Source organism: Bolinopsis microptera, chromosome 4, assembly GCF_026151205.1.
Source record: "Bolinopsis microptera isolate Bmic1 chromosome 4, MBARI_Bmic_1.0, whole genome shotgun sequence".
Classification (NCBI taxonomy): Eukaryota; Metazoa; Ctenophora; class Tentaculata; order Lobata; family Bolinopsidae; genus Bolinopsis; species Bolinopsis microptera.
The window spans coordinates 8412048-8436651 of record NC_087075.1 but is presented as its reverse complement, the minus strand read 5'-3'; the positions used below and the strand labels follow the sequence as shown (position 1 = coordinate 8436651).

Below are 24604 nucleotides of genomic sequence, written 5' to 3'. Positions count from 1 at the left end.
TTTACAAATCGCTTACATTCTTTGGACATGCCTCCAGTTGTGGACAGTTTTTATTCGATTTTGAAAATCGTGGACCTCGAAAAACCATTAAAAACTTGTCATACGTTGTATGACCCGCCGCGCACGGAGTGCGCGGCTCCCCCTGTAGCGTCGAATAGTGAAGCGACCGTGGGGGTCACCACGTGATACAATAAAAAACGAGGTCCAAGATTTTAAAAATCGAATTAAAAATGTTTAAAAGCCTATCTCAAAATCCTGTCTGGCTCATCTCTTCTAAATGATCCCTTGAAGTAGAACATATCCTAAAAGTTTCAGGTTGATCGCTCAAAAAATTTAGGGGAAGATAGATTTTTAGACTCGATTTTCAGGGCACGCGATCAAAAATCGTTTGCGCAATACAATTACCACACACGCGCTGACCTTTGACCGGCATTAATTTCGGCTAGGAACGATATTTTTCCACGGGATCAAAAGTATCTGATAGATATTACTCCCATCTATCAGAAACAACTAAAAAGTCGATTTTGAGAACATTTCCATGAAGACCCCCCCCCCCCTGTCCTCTTAATACAGTCAAGTCGGCTATAGACAATTGTCTTACACGTTATCAACATGTCCTAGCTAATAAAGGACGATGGGTTGAGCAAATTATTAATTATTAAGTATTTTTATTGTATTATTATAATATTTATATATTTTCATTACTTAAATATGCAAAAATTAAGTGGAAATTTCATTTGTCAAAAAATTAGAGCCATTTACATTCTACACACTATTTTCAACTCACCCTGTAAGTGTATAAAAGCATCTGATGTCCCAAAAACAATGAACAGATGAACGTTCGTGTTTTCGATCATGGTTTTTAATTTTAATTTTTAGTGTGGTAAGTTCTGTAATTATATAAATCAAATGATAATATCGACTATATTTCATATTGATGGATGTTAGTTTGCTCTAACCAGAGCCCTCTCGCTTGCAGTAGCGCGCGACCGCAACAAGCAAGTTCGATCCAGTGCAAATTATTAATTATTAAGTATTTTTATTGTATTATTATAATATTTATATATTTTCATTACTTAAATATGCAAAAATTAAGTGGAAATTTCATTTGTCAAAAAATTAGAGCCATTTACATTCTACACACTATTTTCAACTCACCCTGTAATATAAGTGTATAAAAGCATCTGATGTCCCAAAAACAATGAACAGATGAACGTTCGTGTTTTCGATCATGGTTTTTAATTTTAATTTTTAGTGTGGTAAGTTCTGTAATTATATAAATCAAATGATAATATCGACTATATTTCATATTGATGGATGTTAGTTTGCTCTAACCAGAGCCCTCTCGCTTGCAGTAGCGCGCGACCGCAACAAGCGCGTCACGCAGTACGCGTAGGCACATGGCTATGTGAAGATGTTAGTCTTACTCGTCTAAATTTCTTCTAAGTAGCGCGCCGCTTTCTTTTCGAAATGTTGCCTGAGCTAGTCCATAAACAATGGACAACGTGTCATAGTTTATTGTTTATTGTATATTATATATTGGTTTGTAGCGCGATGCGTTACTGTGCCGCGCCTTACACTCAATTATGCTTCACGCAACGACACTCGCTAGATCGGCGAAATGCGCTACTTTGACGGATGTTACTCGTCTAAATTTCTTCGAAGTAGCGCGCGCCGCTTTCTTCAAGCGCTATATGGTCAAGCGCTATATACTGTGCCTCGCCGAGCTGCGATGAATTCATGACATGGTAGTAGAGGCTCTTACGGGCAAAAAGACGTGTTTTCTGCTACGAGTTTAGTGTTTAGAGACCTAACCGCTAATTGGACACAATAGTATGATGTCTAAGAATCGATAATATGTTAAGAAGTATAAATTTGGCCTTATTAGTCACGTGCTATACCAATGCGCGTTTTAAACTTTGACAGCCTATTACTCTAAGGGCAAATAAAGTAATTATATTCATATTTTGTCAGCAATAAGATTACATTGTTTTCTATTTGGTGTGAAAATATGAGCTAGAACAGACATAATCTCGCTGAGTTATAGCTGTTTGAAATTTATGATGAACGCGCGGATGCAAATTGATAACAACTAAATGCTTTTGCGCGTAGTGCGCGTCGAAAATTTGGCGAAAACGCTTGCGGAGTGACAATATTCAAACTTCGATAAAGTATATGAAGTGGGTACTTCTCGGAAAGGAAAAATTTAGGCAAACACGATGTGACTATTTTTGGGTTGATTTAATACAACTGCAAAAAATTATTCAAACTTCAAGTTGTAGGTTTACAACCTACCAGGACGCGCGCCGAGTTGGACTCGTCGACGGTCCTGTTCCAATATATGGAACAGATATTTTACGAGTATCACCCGTTAAACTTCAAGCAAAAAAGTCAAAATTTTTACCACTTTTTTGGATTTTTACCCCCAAAAAAATAGAGGGATTTTTCAAATTTTTAAACCATCTTGTGCGGCTGTGTTTTAGCTATCTCCATGCAAGTTTTGCCGACATGCCAACAAAATTAAGTTGTTCAAAATATTTGACATACGTTGCATGCCACTTTTCGCGCGCGAAGCGCGCGCCGCCGAAGGATACGTAACATGTATCAACAAAATATCAAAAAACACGGTTTTTTGGCCTATTTTTGGCCCAAAAATCGGTTTTTTGCAATTTTACCCCCAAAAATCAGTCCAATCATCTTAAAACCACTTTTAATCGATTTTACGGTCAAAAATACGTCTAGTAAGGTGTATCTGGGGTCCATAGCGTATTGAACAGACAATGCCCGTAAGAGCCTCTACTATGGACATCGCGTCGTCAATTAAATATTGGTCACCGTTTATTTCACTTGTATTTTACATTTTACTAATACTGGAAACCCCAAGCTATAATGTTTATAAACATAAAATAAAATTCCAGATTCGGCGCGGAATGACAGTGGACAGGTCGTCGCCCAGTAAATGTGTATACACTGTAAGCAAACATTGACCACATTCTTACTAGTAAGAATTCAGTAGCGCGCGCCCGCCGTGAGGCGGGCGCGCGCTACTGCAAGCGCAAGGGCTCTGAATAGAGCAAAGTATCACTCGTTAACGCAGTACGCGTATACACAGGAAAACAAATTTTTTTAAAAGGAAAACAAATTTAAATTTTGGTATTTATTAATAACAATCAAACATATCATATCATAAAAATAAAGCCGCGCGTTGGTTGACTGCCTCAGTAAGGTGAATAATTTAAGCTTGAAGGTGCCCTGCGCATTTACAGAACCTTGTGCGGCGATCACATATTCATGACGACCTGTGAGCGCCAAATTTAATTTAAAGTTTCTAGAAGTCATACATCACTACGAGTTACTCATGCTTTTGGATTATCAGAGTGCGGATTGTCAGGTATTTCATTCATTCATACTTAATCGGTTTAAAGCTGTATATTTAGAACTCTTAAATTTGATCCTTCGAACAGCTGTTGAGCAATGAAACGCAAACATAATCTTAGCAAAATGAATATATTTCTTTTATCTTCAGCATTTAATCAGTCACATAATCTGAGAATATCAATGGTTAGTTTAAAAATGTCAAAAATTCTCATCAAAAATGTAGTAAAGTCTCAAAAAATTAATTAATTAATTTAGCATCTCGTCAAAATGGAATAGTTTAAAAACGGAACAAAATTAATGGCATATACTATAATAATGTGGAGTCTGCAGTAGTTCATTAAATCAAAAAGACGCAATTCAAAAATTGATAGACTGCATATATAAACAAAAAATGGACGATTTAAAAATAAAATTCGGGACACCATGAAAAATTAGCTTCCAGAAACGGAATTCACATTGTTCAGGCCAAACGGATAAAGTGTCTTCAATTTGTTAATATAAAACTGTTCTGACTTTCTAATATTATCTGGGGATGTAGAACACAAAATATCAAAATGGAAACTTTCATTGAAATCAGATCTCTCCCTCAAATTATGAACTGAAAAAAGATGTGCCCCTAAAACATTCTCGTCATCAAAATCTCTGTGGCTCTCAACATTCCCCTTACTACTCGCCTCTAAAATCTCATAATATTTACTGCGATGACCATTCACACGTTGGCTGAGGCTGGTGACTGTTTTTCCCACGTATACGTTATTAACAGTACAAAGTTTGCACGTCGCGCCGTACACAATGTTGCGTGTCTTACAGTTACCACCTTGAGTTCTGACTGAGTGTCCATTATTGGAGACCATGGAATTGCCACTAACAAGGTGACAAGTTTGGCAGGGTCTGCCTTTCTTCTTCTCACCAGGTTTGGTGCATGGGTCAGTTGTTCTTGACTCTGAACCTAAGGCAAGCTTCTTTCTCTTGAATAAAGTGTCCTTTAAGTTAGGGGCTCGCCTGGTCACCACTTGGAGTTTAGGGATCCTCTCAGGGTTCTCACTGCTCCATGTACGGCTATTTGAGATGATGTTACTGGCCTCTTTAGCCTTTTCCTTGGTTTCCTCATAGCCCGCACCGAATGTAACAATCCATGGTGTGAAAGAAGGGGGACCCTGATCCTTTGCCTTGTACTGTAAAGTTCTTGGTATCGATCTGACATCACTGATGACCTCTCTCACCATATCAGTAGGATATGAAGACCGCTCAAAAAACAACTGAAGCTCTGCCAATCTCTCATCCAGCAAGACGTCATCATTGATTATCCTTCTGTATCGAAGTGCCTGTGAGAAGACTATACTCCGGAAGGTATGTCGTGGATGGAAACTTGAGAATTCAAGATACCTGTTGGCGTCAGTAGGTTTCCTAAACAGATCTGTTGTGAGTCTCCCTCCAACAAACTTGTACTGAATGTCCAGGAACTGAGTGAACTCCGTGATTGGTTTCACTTCGTATGTAATATCTAAGCCATAGTTATCAACCATCTTACTGCGTAATGACCCTACCCATTCTTCAAAACCAATCATAGAACCTCTCCACATACCTTGGCCCGAAATATCATCCACAAACCGATCAAGGTTCTTGAGCTCCTCTGGTCTAACAACCGGGTCGTAAACTAGACTCTTTAGGACAAAGAACAAAGCAATGTTACCGCAATCCACTGAATTGATACCTCCAGTGGGTACACCGTTAACAACCTCATACCAGTTGTCTGCATTCTTCAAGACTGCCGAATCAAAACTAAGCTGTATCAGTCCCTTCAGCCAAGTCCTGAACTCCTCAGACCAATCTGGTCTACACGACTCCATAGCATCATCTAAGGCTGACATCACCAAGCTATGTTGCAGAGAATCGTATAGAGAAACAATATCAATACTGAAGCTGATCCAAGTATCGACTACTTGTCCGGAAGCTGCCAATTCCTCGAGTTTTATGAGAGCTGCAGTTGAATCTTTAACAAGATCTATACAGTAATCCCTGGCAAGAGGTCCCAACCACTTCCAAACAACAAACTTATCTGATCTTGCAGTTACTCCTCTAGAGAGATCAGTCACGAATCGACTGGGTGGAATCTTTTTCTCTCTAATTTCAGTCTCAGTCAGCTTGTGAATTTTCAGTAATGGGTAACCATACGGAATATCGGGCTTGACTAGATCTGAAGTGCTCTGTGAAAGAGTGTCCTGATCAGACTTCTGAATCAAACCAACCACACACTTAGACTGTTCACCACTTACATACTTCCGCTCCAAACCAGATGACCACAGCTCTAACAACCTCCCTCTCAAAGATCCAGTAGGATCAGTTTGCAAAGGTCTGTATCTCAAAGGGTCCTCAACTTTGGCAGAAGTGATATCCTTGATTATCTGAGGGGTGACAATGATTATCGCACCGCCCTTATCAGCCGATGTTATGGCTATTAAGCCATCCTTGACAGCCTTCTTCAACCACATATGGTCATTGTCAATTTTGCTTTGCCCATTTTGCTTACTTTTTGATTTAAATTTTTGAGCAGGTTGATAAAGAGCAATTTAATCCTTTCTGATATCATTTTCATCTGAAGATTCCGAATTTTCTGAATTCTTTGGAATGAAGTTTCTATCTCATGTGGAGCAAAAGTTGTGACCTGGTTTTCGATGTGGAGCAAAAAAGTGTGGAGCACCCCAATAAAATCTATGCTTTTTGACTATTTTGATCGCCATTTAACAAATAGATCCTGGACGTTAATTGCAAAATATTTTCACTGCCAAATCATAAAATGGACCTCAGCCAGTGTGGAGCAGTCGAAATATCCTCATATTTTTCGTCTCAACCAGGGGTAAACATTACAGTAGAATCTCCGTCTTTTCACAAAATCTTAGTTTAAAGGAATACGCACCAGATAACATTATCAATAATGGTACACCTTGCTCAACCGATGCGGAGCACGAAACTATTATACCTTAGTTGGGAATACTGATTGGGAAGAAACTGAGTTTTGAAAGTGAGTGTGATTAAAAACGATAAATATATCTAATCAGGCCATAAAAATATCATTTTTTCTTGTGATTATGTTCAGACCCCCTGACTCTATTCTTTGGAACTGCTGATAAACCTAGTAATGCTCAACCATGTGGAGCAGAGGACTTTTACTGCATAACATGACTCCTCATCGGCTGATATGACTTGGATGAGAAATTAGAATGAGTATTTTAGCTTTTACAATAAATTATTAGCAGAACAGATTGAAAAATTGTATTTAATAGGCTCAACCAGAGAGGAGCAGAATGGAATGATAGATTGATAACACAACTATTTGTAAGGATCAGTGTTGTTACATTAGGATAAAGGAGGAATGATATTATCAATACTTAAGAAGCTGTTGATGTATGTAGTACTGTGTCCTTTAAAGAGAAATATGCCACCATAGAAAAAGACAATATGCTCAACCGTGAGGAGCAACAGGCTTTTCTACGGTAAAAAGAGTCTCCATGATGGTCGATCTGTAGCCAATTTGTACGTAATGCAATTTAAAGTTTACTGATATACTTTAAATACTTTTCTTACCATGATTGGGCCATGATTGATGTTCCAGAACTGTTCAGCCAGAGTGGAGCAGAGCTAGAAATGACATGTCATGTACGGGATTCCCCAACTGCCTAACATTTAATGAAGATCTCTCTTGCATGCGGCTGTAGAATGAAGTAGTGAGCTTCGAAAATCTAATACAACAGAAATCATCTCTGCTCCACACAGGTTGAGCACTGAATAGTTCCCGTGAAGTAAGTTTATTGACCACCAATATTATAACATATTTTCTCTAGAATGAATAAAAATAATATCCCATGAAGCACTTAAAAGTTGTCTCGATTGATCAAAAGGAAGACCTCTTTTTGCTCCACATGGTTGAGATAGGCTGTTCTCGACTAAAGAGTCTCCATCAACGGTGAAAATATAGATACAGGAGTCAAGATGTAAATCACAGAAGTCACTTTATCTCAACCCAGAAAGAATTTAAAAGTTGGCAAATTTTTAACCATTTTGGGCTCCACAGGGTTGAGAAAAGTGTACTGAATATAAATATCCGTTTCAGTACTCAAAATAGAGTTAGTAAGAGTTACCAAGCTAAAAAAATCTTACAGATCTAAACAAAAGCATTATGAAAAGCTAATAAATTAAAAATTTACAAATTTCTACATTGCCAAAACCTCGCTCCACGTCGGTTGAGACATGGTGTGTTATCGCAAATAGTCAAAAACTCTTGAGAGGAGTTTCAGCTAAAAAGTTCATAGAGGTTCAACCAAAAACTTGACTGTTTAGCGTATGATTTTTGGTCTTGAAAATTGCCTAACTTTCAAGCTACTGCTCCACACAGGCTGAGCATTAAAAGTTGTCTCAACCGGGGCTTTCTGTGTAGATGGGACCTTTTTTTGAGAGTCTCAACCTGTTTTGACTGCCAGATTCAGTTACCAACGAGATTGCAAAAAGTTTTAAAATGTCACTTTGAAGCACTGATATGCTCCACATTGGCTGAGTAACCCATATAGATTACATGTTAAAGTGTCCAGTGAACATTTGTTTCCATCTGGGTGAAATATTAACAAAGGGTGAACACCAGGTGGCATGCTAGCTCACTAAATAGCTCAACCGGTCAAATTGTACCAATTTTGGCAGTCAAATTTGGGCAAAGCAAACTTTACAATGACCATATACCCTTCACTCTCATAGCGGTTCATATTAGATTCAAGTTTTCTGGGCTTGAAGTTGTCTACAAAATTGACAATGTTGTCTTTTGCAGACTTGATGGCTGGGTCTTCAAAAGAAGTACAAGGAGCTGTTACTGGTTTCTTCAGTAGCTCCATAGGAACTTCGTTATCCCGTGCTGAGTTCTTAAAAACAGCTTTCCATGCTTGTTTGTTGGCAGCATTGTACCCATCTACTTTGAACTGCATCTCATCAAAATCCGGGCAGGGTATCCATCCAGGACCATACGAAAGGACCGCAATGCTATAATCCGGAATATCAATGTCTGTCAGGTTAACAACAAGATTTCTCTCAAGAACTCACTATTGTTTAAACTACGAAAGCAGAACTAAACGTAGATAATGGACAATATACCGACGACAATACCAAGGACCCGAGTGCCGCATTGACTTTTCCGGATCCGTTTTTACCGAAGGCTTATCCACCAGTTACTCATGCTGCATGTACAATGTATAGTCTGATAATATTTTGTCTTATCTCTAGCAAGCATTCTGTAAATTGAAGTGTCGTATTCATTATAGAAGAGCCAGCCAACCTCCGCACTATAATCTTTTGTGTGCCAAGTTCGTTTATAAAATCTAATCATATAATAAGATTGATCCAATAATCTAAGATGAACGGTATATCATAGCTCATCGTTATTAAAATCCGAATGGATGAATTAATCAAGTAATGTTCCCTTTCAACACAACTAAACAACAAACAAATGCTTGCATGGCTATGTGAACACACCAGTCACCAGTGGTGCATTGCCAATTTAATGGTTATGGTTTGCTCTAACCAGATCCCTCTCACTTGCAGTATTCTACTTGTGAAACAAGCGCGTCACGCAGTACGCGTAGACACATGGCTATGTGAAGTTATGGTTACGAAAAACAATATTTGATGTGCGTCGCGGCCCAGTTTTGTTTGTATTTCTCTGGAACCAGTAGAATCATTTGCTCAATTCATGTCTAATTCAGTGTCTGACTCCATATACCTAGAAGAAACTAATGAAGATGAGATTATCGAGGTCATCAGAGATTTTCAAAATGGCAAGGCAAGTGACATACCTATAATCGTTGTAAAAAAATCGGCAAAGCTCATTGCTGGTACCTTGGCTAGGCTTTACAACATATGTATACAAAGTGGAACATTCCCAAGTATTTTTAAAATATTGGGGAATATTATCTTGGAACGGCAAGAGATACATAATTGGGAACCTTTACCTGAAACTAGACTATCTATCAGGTGTCAAAGAGATGCTGGTAATGCTTGATAAGGCAAATGAACTGAGTAGGTTTTACAAATGTGCAGGTGTGATTGCTATGGGGGATTTTAATGCTCGCCATTATATTTGGAATGATACTGTGGTAAATAAGTACGGAAAATATATTGAAGAACATCTAGACTGGTCTAAGTTCTGTGTGCATGCATCTTCCTCAAGTGCATTTTTGGCAAGGAATGGTAGCAGTCATATCGACTTTTTTATCACATCCACTCAACTTGATAAATATCTAGATCATCCAATTGCAGATCATTTTGCTAATTTGTACAGTGGGGCTCCCCTGAGAGGTCATGTCCCAATCTCAATCAATATCCAAGTACAACCTGTCGCAATCAGGTCAGAGAATGTTAAGAAGTATAACCTTAAATCAATGGACTGGTTCAACTGGACTAGAGACATAGAGCTTGACCTGGCAATTGAAAAAATTGACAGCTTAGCTACTGATGGGACTATCAAGGAACTGCTGGAGGCCATTAACACAGCTATTGATGTTTCCACAAAAGAAAACTGCCAAATGAAATGTGTCTCCAAACACAGCAAACCGTACTGGACCCCCAAGCTATCACTACTCTCTGAAAGACTCAGATTGGATCTCAAATCATATCTATCCAGAAATACTGACTCAGCCTTTGAAGCTCTGCAGGCTTCCAAGAAAGAATTTGAGGAAGCAAGAAAGCAGGCATGTCAGCAGTTTATTCTTCGAAAGACAAATGACCTTAACACTTCTCAGGCAAAAAAGTTCTGGAAGGAGTTTAATAAGCTTTTCAAACCCCCATCAGATCAGATGGTTGAAGCTCTTATATCGGAGGATGGAACTATTCTTACAGGAAATGCTGACATTGAAAAAGAAATGTTTGAAACATTTTTCCAGGCTAAACACATCGAAAATAATATCGATAAATTCGATAATGCTTTCTTTCAGGATATAAACAAACTGTATGATGACATAAAATACAGAAACTTTCAACCCAGTGCAACTGAGGCAATGGCAGATAGGTTTACCAACAGCTCCACCCTTTATTGCCCTGTTACACCATGGGAGGTCTCTGCTACTCTGAAAGGCATTCAATCAACAGCCGCCAGTCTTGATAACCACGAAGTGCATCAGTCTATGCTAAAGAAACTAGGTCCGATTGCAATTCATGCACTAAGCAAGCTTTTTACACTCTGCCTGCGAAATGGGCTCTGGCTGTGGAACGATTCTAAGATCTCAAAAAAGACGGAAAGTCATCATACTCCCAAGCAGGTGCATACAGGCCCATTTCAATATCTTCATATGTAGGGAAACTGTTTGAACGAACCCTGGCACGACGACTTGATATATATCTTATGAAAGTGGGACTTACAGATGTAAATCAGGAAGGATTCTCAAAAGGCAAGAATACTATTAGATACCTCAATCGACTGACTGTTGGTATTAAAGGTGATATTATAAAGAAGCTTACGGTACTTTGCTTGTTTATCGACTTCGAAAAGGCATCTGATTCAGTGTGGAAAAAAGGACTAGTTGTTAAGCTCTGGAGAGCTGGTGTTCATGGCTGTTACCTAAAAACTATAGACAGTTTTCTATTTGGTCGCACAGTGTGCCTATTAATAAATGGATTCCTTGGCCCTGTTAGGGACTGCTTGGGTTACCACAAGGATCTGTGCTGTCTCCTATTTTGTTCAAATTCTTCATTATGGATATTGAGGCAGTCTGTTCAGTGTACCAACAAATAAATGTGTTAAAATTCGCTGATGATGGTACGGTGAAAGTGGTTGGTAGAGACTTGGAAGAGTGCCTTTTCTATCTCAACCTGGCTATGGACAGCATTGAATATTGGACCTCTTGTTGGCGCATGGTTATTAACTGCAACAAAAATAAGACTGAAATTATATGCTTCAACTGCTATGATCATGCTGGAGTCCCGACTTCATTCAACCTTGGAGGGAAAACAATTCAGTTAACGGATCAGACAAGGGTTCTTGGTGTCATTTTGGACAGTAAGTTAACCTTCAAACAGCATAGCAAGCATGTACACAACAATCTAGTATATCGCTGGGTTTGTATGAGCCGTTATGCAAACAGAAACTGGGGCATGAACCAAGCAGTTATAGTGAGAGTGACCAAAACAATTCTGTTCTCGACCTTGTTTTATGGTTCTACCATATGGATGAACAATTCAAATATGTCAGACATAAACAAACTATGGTACAGAGTGTCTAAAGCTGCAGTTGGAGCTGTTTTCAACGTCCATGGGGCAATACTTGAAGTCATTCTGGGTGTGCCACCACTCCAAACTTTGGGAAGAATAATCTCGATCAAACACTACCTCAAGGTTCTCCATGACTCAAATGACATTCACTATGACTTTGTGAAAACTCAGCTAAATGAAAAGAACCCAACAGTGCTCTGTCATCTCCGAGAGGTGCAGAAGTTCCTACAATGGAAAGCAGAACATTTTAACACAGAAGTTCAGGCCTGTGACCTCGGTGAAATCAGCCACAGAAACCTGGACCACATTCTGCTACTATCCCCAAAGACTTACAAGTACACCAAGGGAATGATACAGCAGTTCACAGAGCTACTTTGGCAAGAAAGTCTACAAAACCTACTACTTATGGAAGGATGGTCTGATATTCCAAGAGTCTCCTGCAACCCCCTTCCCATCCCCTTTGGAGTGAGCCGCGAAGTGGAAGTATTGGCTATGAGTCTCATGTACAAGAACAATCTACTGAACTCGTTTCTCTTCAGAGTTGACAGAGCAGCGGCCTCTCCGCTGTGCATCTGTGGCTCGGATGAGCAAACAGCACTGCACCTACTATCAAGTTGTGAGCGTGTGGACACAAATCTACAATGTCAAGCGGAACGAATCATCACCCTGTGCAACAGTGGTAGGCCCATAGTCGATCTAGCAACTGAGCAGGGCTCCATCATACTAAACTGCTCAAGGGACGATATATTTATAAGTGTGTGTGTTAAAATTGTAGAAAGCGAGGGGTTAAATCTTAAGCGGAAGATAAATCTTTCGAAAAGATAAGGCTTTATTATAGCATCTAATTTTGCTAATTTTGCTACTATTATGATAAAGGATTAAATACCAAGCATATTGAAGTGTAGTATAGTGTTATTGGACTATGTTTATTTGAAAACAATCACCTTTAAACTAAATATTGTTATATTGATAACAAGGGAAGGAGTTTTTCTATTTGAGCTGTTCAGTTCACAGGAAAGCAGATATGGACTGCTTTAAAACTTTTATTTTGGATAAAGTTTGTTTCAGTAACCATTAAGAACCAGTGGCCTTTTGTAACTGCATCTTCAACCTCAGTTTCATTTTGAAACGTCAAGAGACTGGTAAAGTCAAATATTTTGTTACATAAACATTTTTTATTAATTTTTGAAGGGTAGTAATTGTTTAGATCATAATTTTTATACGAAACTATTAATGTTTTTTAATAGCTGTTAGCAGGGTAAAATTTGTTAGGTGTGTTTCTATAAATTTCTCTATTGGAAATTAAAGTTTTTGATCTCTACTATTTATTGTTATTAAAATGCTCATTGTAGCCAGTTATTTTTAAAAGATTTTCATCAAATAAAACTGGTAAAGTTATTCCTATTTACAAGAAAGACAATAAGGAATGTATTGAAAATTATCGGCCTGTATCAATATTACCTTTATTTGGAAAATTTTTCGAGAAGGTCATTTACAAACGGCTCTATAATTTCTTCACATCTAAAGGTGTACTAACAGACTCGCAGTTTGGATTTAGAAAAGGCCATTCTACCGCCCATGCTCTACACAAATCTATAGACTCTGTTACAAAGTCCCTGGCTAGCAATAAACATGTCCTAGGCATATTCATTGACTTGAGCAAAGCCTTTGACACCCTTGATCACAATATTCTTAGGTTAAAAATTCTTACGGCTCAAAACTTGTACAAATATCACTGCATTTTAGAATTCTCTAAGATTATCAAGTACCACTGCCCATACTCCCTTTATGAGGCTATCAACATTTCAAACCGTGCAACGTGTCTAACAGTTATTCTTCTAAATAAATCAAATACCTTTTTGTTTAATGCAGCAAAGCTTTGGAACACTGTTCATAAAAAAATTTTAACTTCAAGCAATTGTCTAGAAACTTCCATTAACTTGATAAAATTGAGAACGAAAGCACTATTAATACAATCACAGGCTGCTGACTTAAAAGAGACTTGGACTCCAAACAATTTTAAGTTACAGTAATTTAATCTAATTGCAGCGGCACATAACATAATTTAAACTATTGCTATCATTATTGTACTACAGACTGAAAATATCTCAGATCTATTTTGGGCGTTTTTAGACCATACTTGATATTGTATTGAAACAAACTTCCACATCAAGAGCTCTGTGACGGTTCTAAGCTTTAAAGTTAGATTAGAAGGATATAGGAAAGATGTGATTTCTAAAATTATTGTCAACAATTATTATTTTTGGAATGTTTCGAATGAAGTGTTAAAGGAAGAATTGAGGGAACCATTTATGTTAACAATAAGGATAGGAGAAGCATTATGAATTTCTAAGGTTTAATCCTCATGTTTCACCCCCGTCCAAGGCAAGATGCACAACCTCCACTGTCAATTAGATATCATTTACAGCTGAGCATTATAAGGGTTAAATTAAAATTATTTAACCTTTTGGTGCTGTATAAAAATATCATTAATTTATTATTATTATTATTATGTTGCTAAAAAACGTTTATTAACTACTTATATAGCACTACTGGTATGAATTTTTGTACCATTTCTTTCTGCAATGTTCAAATTACAGTGTCACCAAGTCCAGGGAGATAGGATCAATTGGATTTATGTGAAGTTACACAGTTGTGTTATGTTCTCAGTTGACTCTGGCAAATGATCAAAAAACCGTGATAGAGTGTTAAATGGAGAGGGCTAGTGACCCTGCCAAACGATCAGGAATATTTTTAGGATAATCTTACTGTGCATCTGCATTTACATTTTAATGTACTGCAAACATATTACCATACTAAAATGTGTACCTCCTGTATCATCATCAATTAATGTATTCATTTGTAGTTATGAAATTACTAATAGGTTTAAATCAATTATTAAACATTCGCATAGGTTTCGTATTAGTTGCCACAATCTTTACATTGAGAGGGGCCGTTACGAAACCCCCCTAGTACCAAGAGAACATCGATGGTGCACTTTTTGCTTTTTCAGCAAGGGGCTTAAGCCTATTGAGGACGAAATTCATGTTCTAACTGACTGTTTACTCTACTCCTCAGTTAGAGAAAAATTTAACTTCCATCCCAAAAATATTACTGACCTAGCCGGTTTGCTATCCGATAAAACACTAGACCCTACAAAATTTACTGCCACAGCAAGAGCAATCCATTCAATTCTCTCTGTGAACGAAAATTTTACAGCCTACTATAAGAGCCCAGATTTCCACTCAAATACTGGCCAATGCATAATGCTATAGGACCTCAAAAATAGTATTATAAAACATTTCTATTTTATCCCTACACCTCTACACATCTGTAAATAACTAGAATTGTGTAACCTTAAATTATTTCAGAATTATAACTATTGTGAATTCAATAAAATAATTATCACTTTTGTATCCTTGTATCCTTGTATCCTTGTATCCTAGTATAGGTATGTGGGGTGAAAAGTGATGTCAAAATCAGAAGAAGATATCACTGATGTCTTATTGGAGAATAAGTTGTTATTTGAACAACTGAATGAACTCAAATCATCAGAAAGACAGTACTTGAACGAGGTTAGGCATTGACTTCATCAACACTAGAATTCAGCGATGAAAGTTCATACATAAATTAGTAAAACAAAATTGAGATCATGCTTTTGTGATTCTGTTTCCTTTGAATTTATCAAGATTAAAGTTAAGTTAATGTCCACCACATATCCATCTCCTGGATCTGATTGTTCTGCTTAAAGTGGTACTGGTTAGTGGTTATGTGTTATAGGCTAACTTGCCATCTTCACTTTGTGTAAATTTCAGCGCAATGCAGTGGAAGACTTACTGGCAGATGAGTTTAATCACTTAAAGCAAGTTCCTTACCACGAGATCGTCCATCATTTAATCGACAAGAACTATAAACGTACTACAGAGTATGAGAAGGCTATAGCAAGAGCTATCGAAAAAGAGGGTTAGTGTGCTTTGTGCCTGATCTACAAATGCAAAAGTAATTTGTGCTCCATGAATCGTGATCCATCTAACACTGAAATAAATTTTGAAGAATTTAATTTGTTTTTGTACAGTTTTAGGGAGTATTACCAATATCTAATCTGAGATAAGACTTCTTACTTCTTATATAATTTTTAGGGGAAGTGATTACACTCAAGGCAAAATTGAACAGTGTACAGCAGCACTGTCGAATAGAGAATCAAAAGCTTGAGGCGGAATTGAAGGAATTCCAAGACAAGGCAAAGCATGAGAGGGACCGCCAAAAGTTAGTTTGTTACTGAAATTCATTCCTTAAATTTGTTCTCTCAAACAATACTTATCGTGAAATGTTTTAATATGGAATCTTTTTAAACAACTACAAACATTTCGTTCAACAGATCTAAAATGCTTTAGTCAAGTATAAATTTACAAAAGAAACAATAATGAATTCCCCGTTATAGTTTTCGATGTGTTACTAGTGCATAATATTATTTTTAACTCAGACTACAGAATTGATTTTGTATTAGTTTTATATTTCAGTTTATCTACAAACGACCAGATAGCCCACTTGATCCAGGAACGAGATTCTTCCCAGGCAAATGAATTGGTTTTGGCAGAAAGAGTTGGGGAATTAATGGACGAAATTGTGAAACTGAATGATGAAGTCGCCAAATTCAAACAAGAAAAAATTGGTAAACTTTTGCATTTAAAAAATGATTCGTAATCATAAAATCATACATGTTTTACTGCTCGTTCAAATTTTTTTGGCTCACAACTTGATGACCTGATCTAAAGTAATTTGCACGAAAACACAGATTAGTGTTTTTATGTGATACATATTTAATTGCTATATTAATTTCAGACATGAGTCTGAACCGAGACACACAGCACGAGGAGTTCCAGCAGTTACAGAGAGAATTACTCAGAATAACTGAAGAAGACGAGGTAACATTAGTATTATAGCTGTTCAAGTTAAAACATTCTTACAAACCTGTTCTTTTTTGTTTGAAATTTCGATTCGATCGATCCATTTTTGTATATCTCGAGAATTTTTGCCTAAATATTCCTTTTTGATCTTTCAAATATTTCACGTTTCGCTTCGTAATGATTACATTTCAGATTATGATAAACAATCTCCAAAACGAGCTGTTAAAACGTAACAACCGATGTGTGGAACTCGAGGAGGAAGTATGGACAACTTTAAGTTTCGCGAAATAAATCGATCAAAAGGCTCGTATTCAATTGGATCGATGATTAACCAATTAACCAATTAACCAATTAACTAATTGACCAATTAACTAATTAACCAATTTACTAATCATATTGCCAGGTTTCGTATCTGCAGAAGCGTTCAGAAGTGCAGCGCCAGGAACTACAGTCAGCTGGTGATAGCTCCGGGTCTCAGCAAGTGGAGTTGTTTCAATATAAAGCCAAGGTACTTGAGATACTCCTTATTTTCGTTGCTTAACTCAATTCGAGCTGGTCCAGTGAGTTATGAATTGGGGAACATTCATGAACATATCTAGAAAATATTATGTATTTTCAATCTAACTGTGTAACATTCCAACCTCAGATAAAGGATCTGCATGATCAGATAGGAATTCTCAACCGTCAGTTGGGTACTCTCAAGGAGAACAACTCCACTTTAAACGACGATAACCAAATCTTAGCTGAAAAGGTTTATTTTTATTTGGAATTAAAACAGTGGCAGCCTAGGTGCCTAGGAGAGACTCGACCTTTAGATGTGCTCTCATCACCTCAGTTTGAATGAAACTAATACCACTTCCTGGGCATTTAAAATATACAGCGGACTGTTTGTCCGCTAAAGTTCAGTAACCTCTGGTAGTAAAGAAGTTATATCTTTGTAAGTTTCAAGTTTTCTGAGTTACAGCGTCGGTTAGCAAATTAAACGTCTTAGAGTCAGTCACATGAACACAGATTTGTAACAATGGTTTATTGTGACAGTGCTGGTTTGAGTTTTATAACAGGGACAAATTTGGTGGAATTATGTTGATTGCTGTAAATTAGAGAGGTTGGTTCAGTTTGAGTTAGTAAAATAAATTAGTAATTTAAAGCAATGTCGGCTACAAAGTCTGTATTTAGGAGTAAAATCTGATATGAAGCGTTCCTCGTCTTAATGAAGTATCAAATTATGCTTTGGCTGGTAACAATATGTAAGGTTCTACTGTTCTAGCCGAAAACAATGTTATATTATAATTTTTCGTAATTATGCGCATAACATGTTGTTACCATGACGTTACAATATTGTTACCATGACGTCACAATGTTGTTACCATGACGTTACAATGTTGTTACCATGACGTCATAATGTTGTTACCATGACGTCACAATGTTGTGAACATGACGTCACAATGTTGTTACCATGACGTCACAATGTTGTTACCATGACGTCACAATGCTGTTACCATGACGTCACAATGTTGCTATCATGGCGTCACAAAGTTGCTATCATGGCGTCACAAAGTTGCTATCATGGCGTCACAAAGTTGCTATCATGGCGTCACAATACAACTTCAGTTCGTGGTTCTCAGTGAGAAGTTCTCAAAGAAGGAGGAGGCACTGAGAGACCTACAGAGAGACTACAAGTACAAGTTGGAGGAGGTGGAGAAGCTAGCTAGAGTGGAAAAAGAGAAACATGACACTGTCGAGGTGATCTCTCATCAGAGTTTTTTCTAGTTTTTATAGTTGTTCAACTAGGCCAATGGCCATGATGTTCATATTGTTTGTTCATATTGCTTGACCGAGAAACCGTCCCTATCAAGTTTAATACATTTTCATACTTCCCCAGCCAATTTGCTTATTGATTTGTAGTAAAATGTCTAATAAAACGTGTAATAAAACGTGTAATAAAACGTGTAATAAAATGACCTACCTACCTACTTAACTAATTAACTAATTAACCAATTAACTAATTAAAATATTACTAGGCCCAGTACAGTGAGATGAGAATTACACTGCTTACCTTACAAGCCCAAATAAACAAGCTGAGAGGTGAGGGTAACAGAGCTCTCCGTGGCAAGGCTGAATATCAGACTGAAAACGTAAGTAGTATTATCTTTTAATACATATATTATTAATACTCCTAATTGTTCAATTTTTTAATGTTTACTTCATTTCATTAGTATTTATTTCTTATTTTCCTGGTTTTAAATTTGTATAAGATACTGGGTTTACAAAAATGAACACACCATTATGAAATTTTAACCATAAGTTTGTTTACTCCTCCGTCCTCAGCGGTTCAGTTCCGGATATAATGCAATTAAACGTCACGAAATTAACCCAGTCTATAATGCTCTTATGCTCTTACACTACACGTAAACATGTACTACCACAACATGTATACAAGTATATAATAACACGCAGTTCCGTATCCATAGTAACCTACTTTCTGCTTCTAGCTAATTAGGGACGACGTGGCGTGTATTGTATTGATCATTATGTCATTAACTGGGGCGGGTGCACTGTCCCCCCACCAAGGTGGGGTGCATGGTACCCTCAAATACCAGATCTAACTTCCGGCACAGTTAATTGCTCTTATACACTGACAGTCAATAAACTGACGTAGGTCGTCGTCTCCTTGGTGGGCTTTATAGCTTTATAGACTGCTGAGCAGATGAAGGTTTTGAAACAAACTGTAGATCCGCATTCCGCGGTAAATTAGGCTTTTACTGCAAAGAAACTTTTGCAATCAAGGTTACAACTATAACTAGTCGGATAACATTGTATTATAACTTTCTTCCTTTATTGGAGTGGTCCACTTTACCTTCAAATTCACTCTGGCCCTATGATGTCTCAATTCAACGCGAGCAACAGAATTTAAGCCAAATACCTTCTCCCATAAACATGTGTGTTTAAAAGAAATTGTGCATTTTGGAGTGATTCCAATAATAATGGTTTACTGCTGGCGCCATCAATAAATTGAAACACTAATTGTCAAGTAATTTGAAGAATATTTGTAGTAATATTAATATACGTATGTAATTGTGCTTTATAATGACCACAGTAATTGAGCGTAGGGCCGGGTAGGGTGTGAGAAGAACAAATTAATTAACAATAATTACAAACTCTGTAATAACTGTGACAATTCAATTGCAATAGCACATAGCCTGAAAAAGCCGATTTTTTATATTTTACCTATGTACTGTAATATAAGTTATATAGTGTATAAGTTACACGAAAAATAAATGTGTTTTTCTTATAACCTAATAACCTGGTACTTTTCACTTCTCAAAACTTGGTGCTATGCCAGAGGAAATGTATTATACCTTTCTATTCATGAGAGCAGGACATTTATCACCAAAACTATGATGTATTTCCAGGTTTCCTAATTAAAAAATTACGCGACTAATTAGGCCATATAACGTCATTAGGTCACTGCATCACATTAATAGGTTACTGTATTCAGTATTGTATGATAATTGCATGATATAAATCTATTGCGTAAGCAGAAATGATTTGTAGCATCACACAATGTTTTTCAAATTTCACAAACAAAAGCTTTTACAATCCACTTTAACATAAATAAAATATTGTTAATTTCAGCGAGGTTGCCTGTTGAGTAAAATTTGTTAATATTCTAAGAAATACTATAGCATAGGGTCATTATTAGTTAATGATTTCATCCGAACGTAGGGAATGAAAATGTATATTGTATCAATTGTTAGATTATATCAGTGATAAGATTCAGCAAGGTAGCAAGTATATCGATTATCATCAAGACAATTAAAAATAGATTTATTCCCTTCAGCGGGAATTGGAAACGCCGTAGACATTGTACATGGTCATGGTATACATTGTACAATCAAAACGATAGTTAGGTTGCTTACTAATACTTTTTGGCTGCATACAAAAACCAAAATAAATTGTAATTTAAATCTTTTCTAATGAATTGATTTTTAAAACTGAAAATTATCGGGAGGCAGCCTGTATCTTGTAATGTATTAGATCTGAGTGTTGTTTACGTTTAAGTACTATGTATCATATCTCTGGATTTTAAAAGTCAATCAAACTACACAGTACACTTGACGGCCAATCAAATTTATAAAATACGAATTTTAAATTTAAACTGAATCATATTTTTCAGGAACATCTAAAGGAGGAAATAGGAATGCTGAAGGGAGAGTAAGTACCGTCAAATATTGAATACTGTGTTTTTGAAATATTGTGTTTTTGAAACCCTGGCTGTAATAGCATTATAAATCAAGAGGCTTGCATATAATGAACATATTGACACGGGTGCAGAGTTGAGTCTGTACGGAACCTAGTAGTTTCAGATCCTTGTTTAACTTGCCGTACAGCAAGGTCATCCACTACTTTAGCCCGGCGAGGCACATAACTCCCTCTACAACTCCATGACAAATGTTTCATATATACTAGCCGAGTTCACAAGTTATATCCTTGTGTTTTGAGAAGAGCTCGTTAGAACTGCTTCCTTTCCCTTCAGTATGTATGTTGTTTAAAACCCTAGTTTAGCAAGCCTTCAAATTCTTATATCGAACTTTCTTATCTTTAACTTTCTCTGTGCATTTATTAACAGTTCATTGACAACAAATCACCGACCATTAACCTACCTTTTCACTGACCATTAACTGACCGTTCACTAACCGTTCACTGACCGTTCACTGACCGTTCACTGACCGTTCACTGACCGTTCACTGACCGTTCACTGACCGTTCACTGACCGTTCACTGACCGTTCACTGACCGTTCACTGACCGTTCACTGACCGTTCACTGACCGTTCACTGACCGTTCACTGACCATTAACTGACCGTTCACTGACCATTAACTGACCGTTCACTGACCATTAACTGACCGTTCACTGACCGTTCGCGTATGTTGCTTTCAGTAAACAAGAAATGTTGAGACAAATGACAAACGAGGACGAGACCTTGCAGACTCTGCTGAAGAAGCAGGACGACCAAAACAAAGTTAGGGAACAACAACTTGCGAGCAAGATAGACGAACTCATGGAAAAAGTTAGTTAATAGTTTACTAATTTGTAAATAATAAATTATCAGTTAACTTAGATAAGACTAAATCTTTTAATATGATAAATAAGTTCGTATAATTTGACACTTGAGTAGTACAGTTCTATAATTGTTGATCTTCAAAGTGATAAACTAGAGTACCATCACAAAATACCTCTGGTCTTCGTTTGATAAACTGCAAAATATTCTTCTTCAAACGTTTTGAAGTCTGGTGAATCTGTTTGACTGCTATAATATCGCACCATCAGATAATATCCGTTTGTTTGTTTGTTTGTTTGTTATATAGTAATTAGTAGTGTTGAAAGTATTAAAACTTCAGATAATATCTAAAGACAATACTATTGATGAGAAGGAAGGGGAGATTAAGATACTTGAGCACCACATATCTCAACATCAAAACGTGAGTTTATTCAGTTTCTGTTCTCGTCATAATATAGCAAATCTTGTGCGTTTGTTGAAAACTAACTACCACCTAGGTGCAGTCTTTGCCTTTTTAAGTTATGCTTTTATTCACATTTCTCATTTGCTCACATCACTCACAGTCAGCCACTCTGACATGGTTTCCTTGTGTTCTGTTGTTGGATAATTATATGAGCAGGATAATTGGATAAAAATACCACATTTCATTGAAGGTCACGTAATCATGATATCGGTTCTTCAGATGATTACTCAATTAGAAGAACGTTTGGTAAAAGCTCGAGAAACTGCTCTTGATCGTCAAAAACAAGAAATTTCTTTGGAGACTAATGTACATAATAACATTTTAGTTTCACTTGGTTTCACAATTCACTTGGTTTCACAATTCACTTAATTTCACAATTCACATTATTATCACTTAATTTTCTATAAAGATATACGTGTTCATGATATCGGTTCTTCAGATGATTAAACAGTTGGAGGAACGTTTGCTAAAAGCCCAAGAAACTCAACTTGATTGTCAAAAACGAGCCATTACTTCGGAAAAAGACGCAGAAATCACCATGCAGGTATAGTTTAGATCACACTTTACAACCAAATAATTAATAATCATTCGTCAAACTTCTGTATAATCTAAACGAGAAAAACAACAAGACGATTTATGAAATAATGCTAAAACATTCCAGAACATCGATGAGATAAGAAGAGAGTTGAACGAAAATATTGTACAACTGGAATGTTATGAAGAAGAAATTACTAAGAGCAAAGAGGTACAATGTGTGGAAGATCCTCAATATCCTCAATATCCTCAATATCCTTAATTATTAATAATTTCTAAGATAATTTCGTTGATAATCTCAAATTTAACATTATTTCAGAGTATTTGTACGATAGAGGTGTTTAACGGAACAGAAATGAAGCACTTATACACTAACATATCTCTCCCCGATAATATCGAGAAACTGAAACATTTTGTCTTGGAAAGCAACCAAATAATCAGTTAGTTAGTTTCGTTGACGAAAATTCAGCATGATTTAAATTATCGTAATGCCATATTTTAGCGGAAATGGGAAGATTTATTATTTATGTGCATTTTGATATAACATGGGGCGTTCTTGAATAATGAATACCCGTTTGTGAATAGAAATCGGACATTATGAGTTGTGGATAGAAATAAGATATTGTACAAAATAATTAAGCAGCAAGTTGCACATGCTGACTTAGAGTTAGCATTGTAACATTCATCCAAAATTTTAGTTTTTCCCTCTAACATTTGTGGGGCGTCCGCCTCTGTGAAATATTTAAAACACAAAGTGATATTTATTTCATGTTCAGGTAACAACAAACGTAAGATAGAAGCTATTAACACGGAGATACGAAGTGCCCATGAATTGAGTCAACAACTTAAAGAGGTGAGTTTGAAAGACACTAATTATGCAATTAATTAGTACCAATAAATGCATTTAAGCTGTAATAAGATGGAGCTTATTTTCGGAAAATTGTTGCATTTAATAATTAATTGAGGAAGAACGAAGATTTACCAACGATCTCACGCCACCAGTCTAACATAAATATATTTTTATAATTTGCCATGAATATGTTCAATCTTTATTATCTGGTAACATTTGAAAGCATGTTTGTGCTCGACCTCGTGTGGGGCAATATCTCACCTGATACGGTCTTCTGAAATTATTAACGGCGCGCGCGAAGTCTCTGATGATGTAAAAAGTAAGCAAAATTTCATCGAAAACATCCAGTATGACAGCAGTATGCTGTGTGATCCATTTATGGCACTATACAATATGCATGAATCATGATGAGACATTTAAATCACAGTTTTGTCCAGTATCCAGTATTCAACCGTTCTGCTGAGTGCAACTCATTCGATTACATAAGAGAAATTTACTCTGACAAGAATCATCACAAAGAACATTGACGGTTTAATACCACTCGATGTCAGTTGAGGAGGGATTTTTTCGTCACCAATCGATCCTTATCTATCATACTGTCAAGAGGTAATTAAAAGACTCTTTCAGAAACTATATGTCGCTGAGAACGAAACTTCAAGCTTGACTTCACAACTTACAAGCGCCAAGACGCATCTGGAGTCCAGTCATAAAGAGATACGACAATTAAGAGGTTGGTATCAGTGACCGTTAATATCATTAAAAAAGCCTGTTAACTCATTAAAAATATGACCTTATTATTGGCGGTTTAATATTGATTACAGATGCAATTGTCGGTCCTAAAAGTGCTGCGACCAGGATTCGAACCTGGGTTACTGCGGCCACAACGCAGTGTCCTAACCACTAGACGATCACAGCTACACGCCACCGATGTGACATGCTGATTTCAATTGTCAAATATTAATTTGTTCATTAAATTAAGAAAAGTCTCCAAGCTTACAAATTTTAACGTAACACAAAAAATAAAATGTAAATTAACAAAAATACAGCCGATTAAATTTCTTCTATCAGTATTAAACAATAAAAACGATAATGCCTGGTTTAAGTGAGAGATACCCATGGTTCCGACTGCAAATTAACACACAAGTGTTCGTTGGACTAATCACCTAG

General features: G+C 36.7%; 1 protein-coding gene and 1 non-coding gene across 5 annotated transcripts in view; one reads left to right on the top strand and one right to left on the bottom strand.

Moving 5' to 3' along the window:
- The first annotated feature begins 15071 nt into the window (after window positions 1-15071).
- LOC134814194 (uncharacterized) overlaps window positions 15072-24604 on the top strand; it is a 37713-nt gene continuing 28180 nt past the window's right edge. For 2 of the 4 annotated variants that reach the window (XM_063822251.1, XM_063822253.1), the window contains exons 1-19: window positions 15078-15197; window positions 15438-15585; window positions 15762-15888; window positions 16143-16294; window positions 16465-16547; window positions 16722-16790; window positions 16933-17037; window positions 17176-17280; window positions 18141-18272; window positions 18551-18664; window positions 20707-20744; window positions 21470-21599; window positions 21931-22011; window positions 22273-22359; window positions 22493-22597; window positions 22715-22798; window positions 22907-23027; window positions 23364-23440; window positions 24065-24167. In XM_063822251.1, coding sequence (XP_063678321.1) covers window positions 15093-15197; window positions 15438-15585; window positions 15762-15888; window positions 16143-16294; window positions 16465-16547; window positions 16722-16790; window positions 16933-17037; window positions 17176-17280; window positions 18141-18272; window positions 18551-18664; window positions 20707-20744; window positions 21470-21599; window positions 21931-22011; window positions 22273-22359; window positions 22493-22597; window positions 22715-22798; window positions 22907-23027; window positions 23364-23440; window positions 24065-24167 — 1966 coding nt within the window. In that variant the 5' untranslated portion in view covers window positions 15078-15092. Of the gene's footprint in view, window positions 15198-15437; window positions 15586-15761; window positions 15889-16142; window positions 16295-16464; window positions 16548-16721; window positions 16791-16932; window positions 17038-17175; window positions 17281-18140; window positions 18273-18550; window positions 18665-20706; window positions 20745-21469; window positions 21600-21930; window positions 22012-22272; window positions 22360-22492; window positions 22598-22714; window positions 22799-22906; window positions 23028-23363; window positions 23441-24064; window positions 24168-24604 lie in introns of all 4 variants that reach the window. The other 2 variants (XM_063822254.1, XM_063822252.1) reach the window with 1 other exon arrangement.
- Window positions 24281-24352, bottom strand: Trnah-gug (transfer RNA histidin (anticodon GUG)). The gene has a single exon. It is a non-coding gene; the product is annotated as a tRNA-His (tRNA).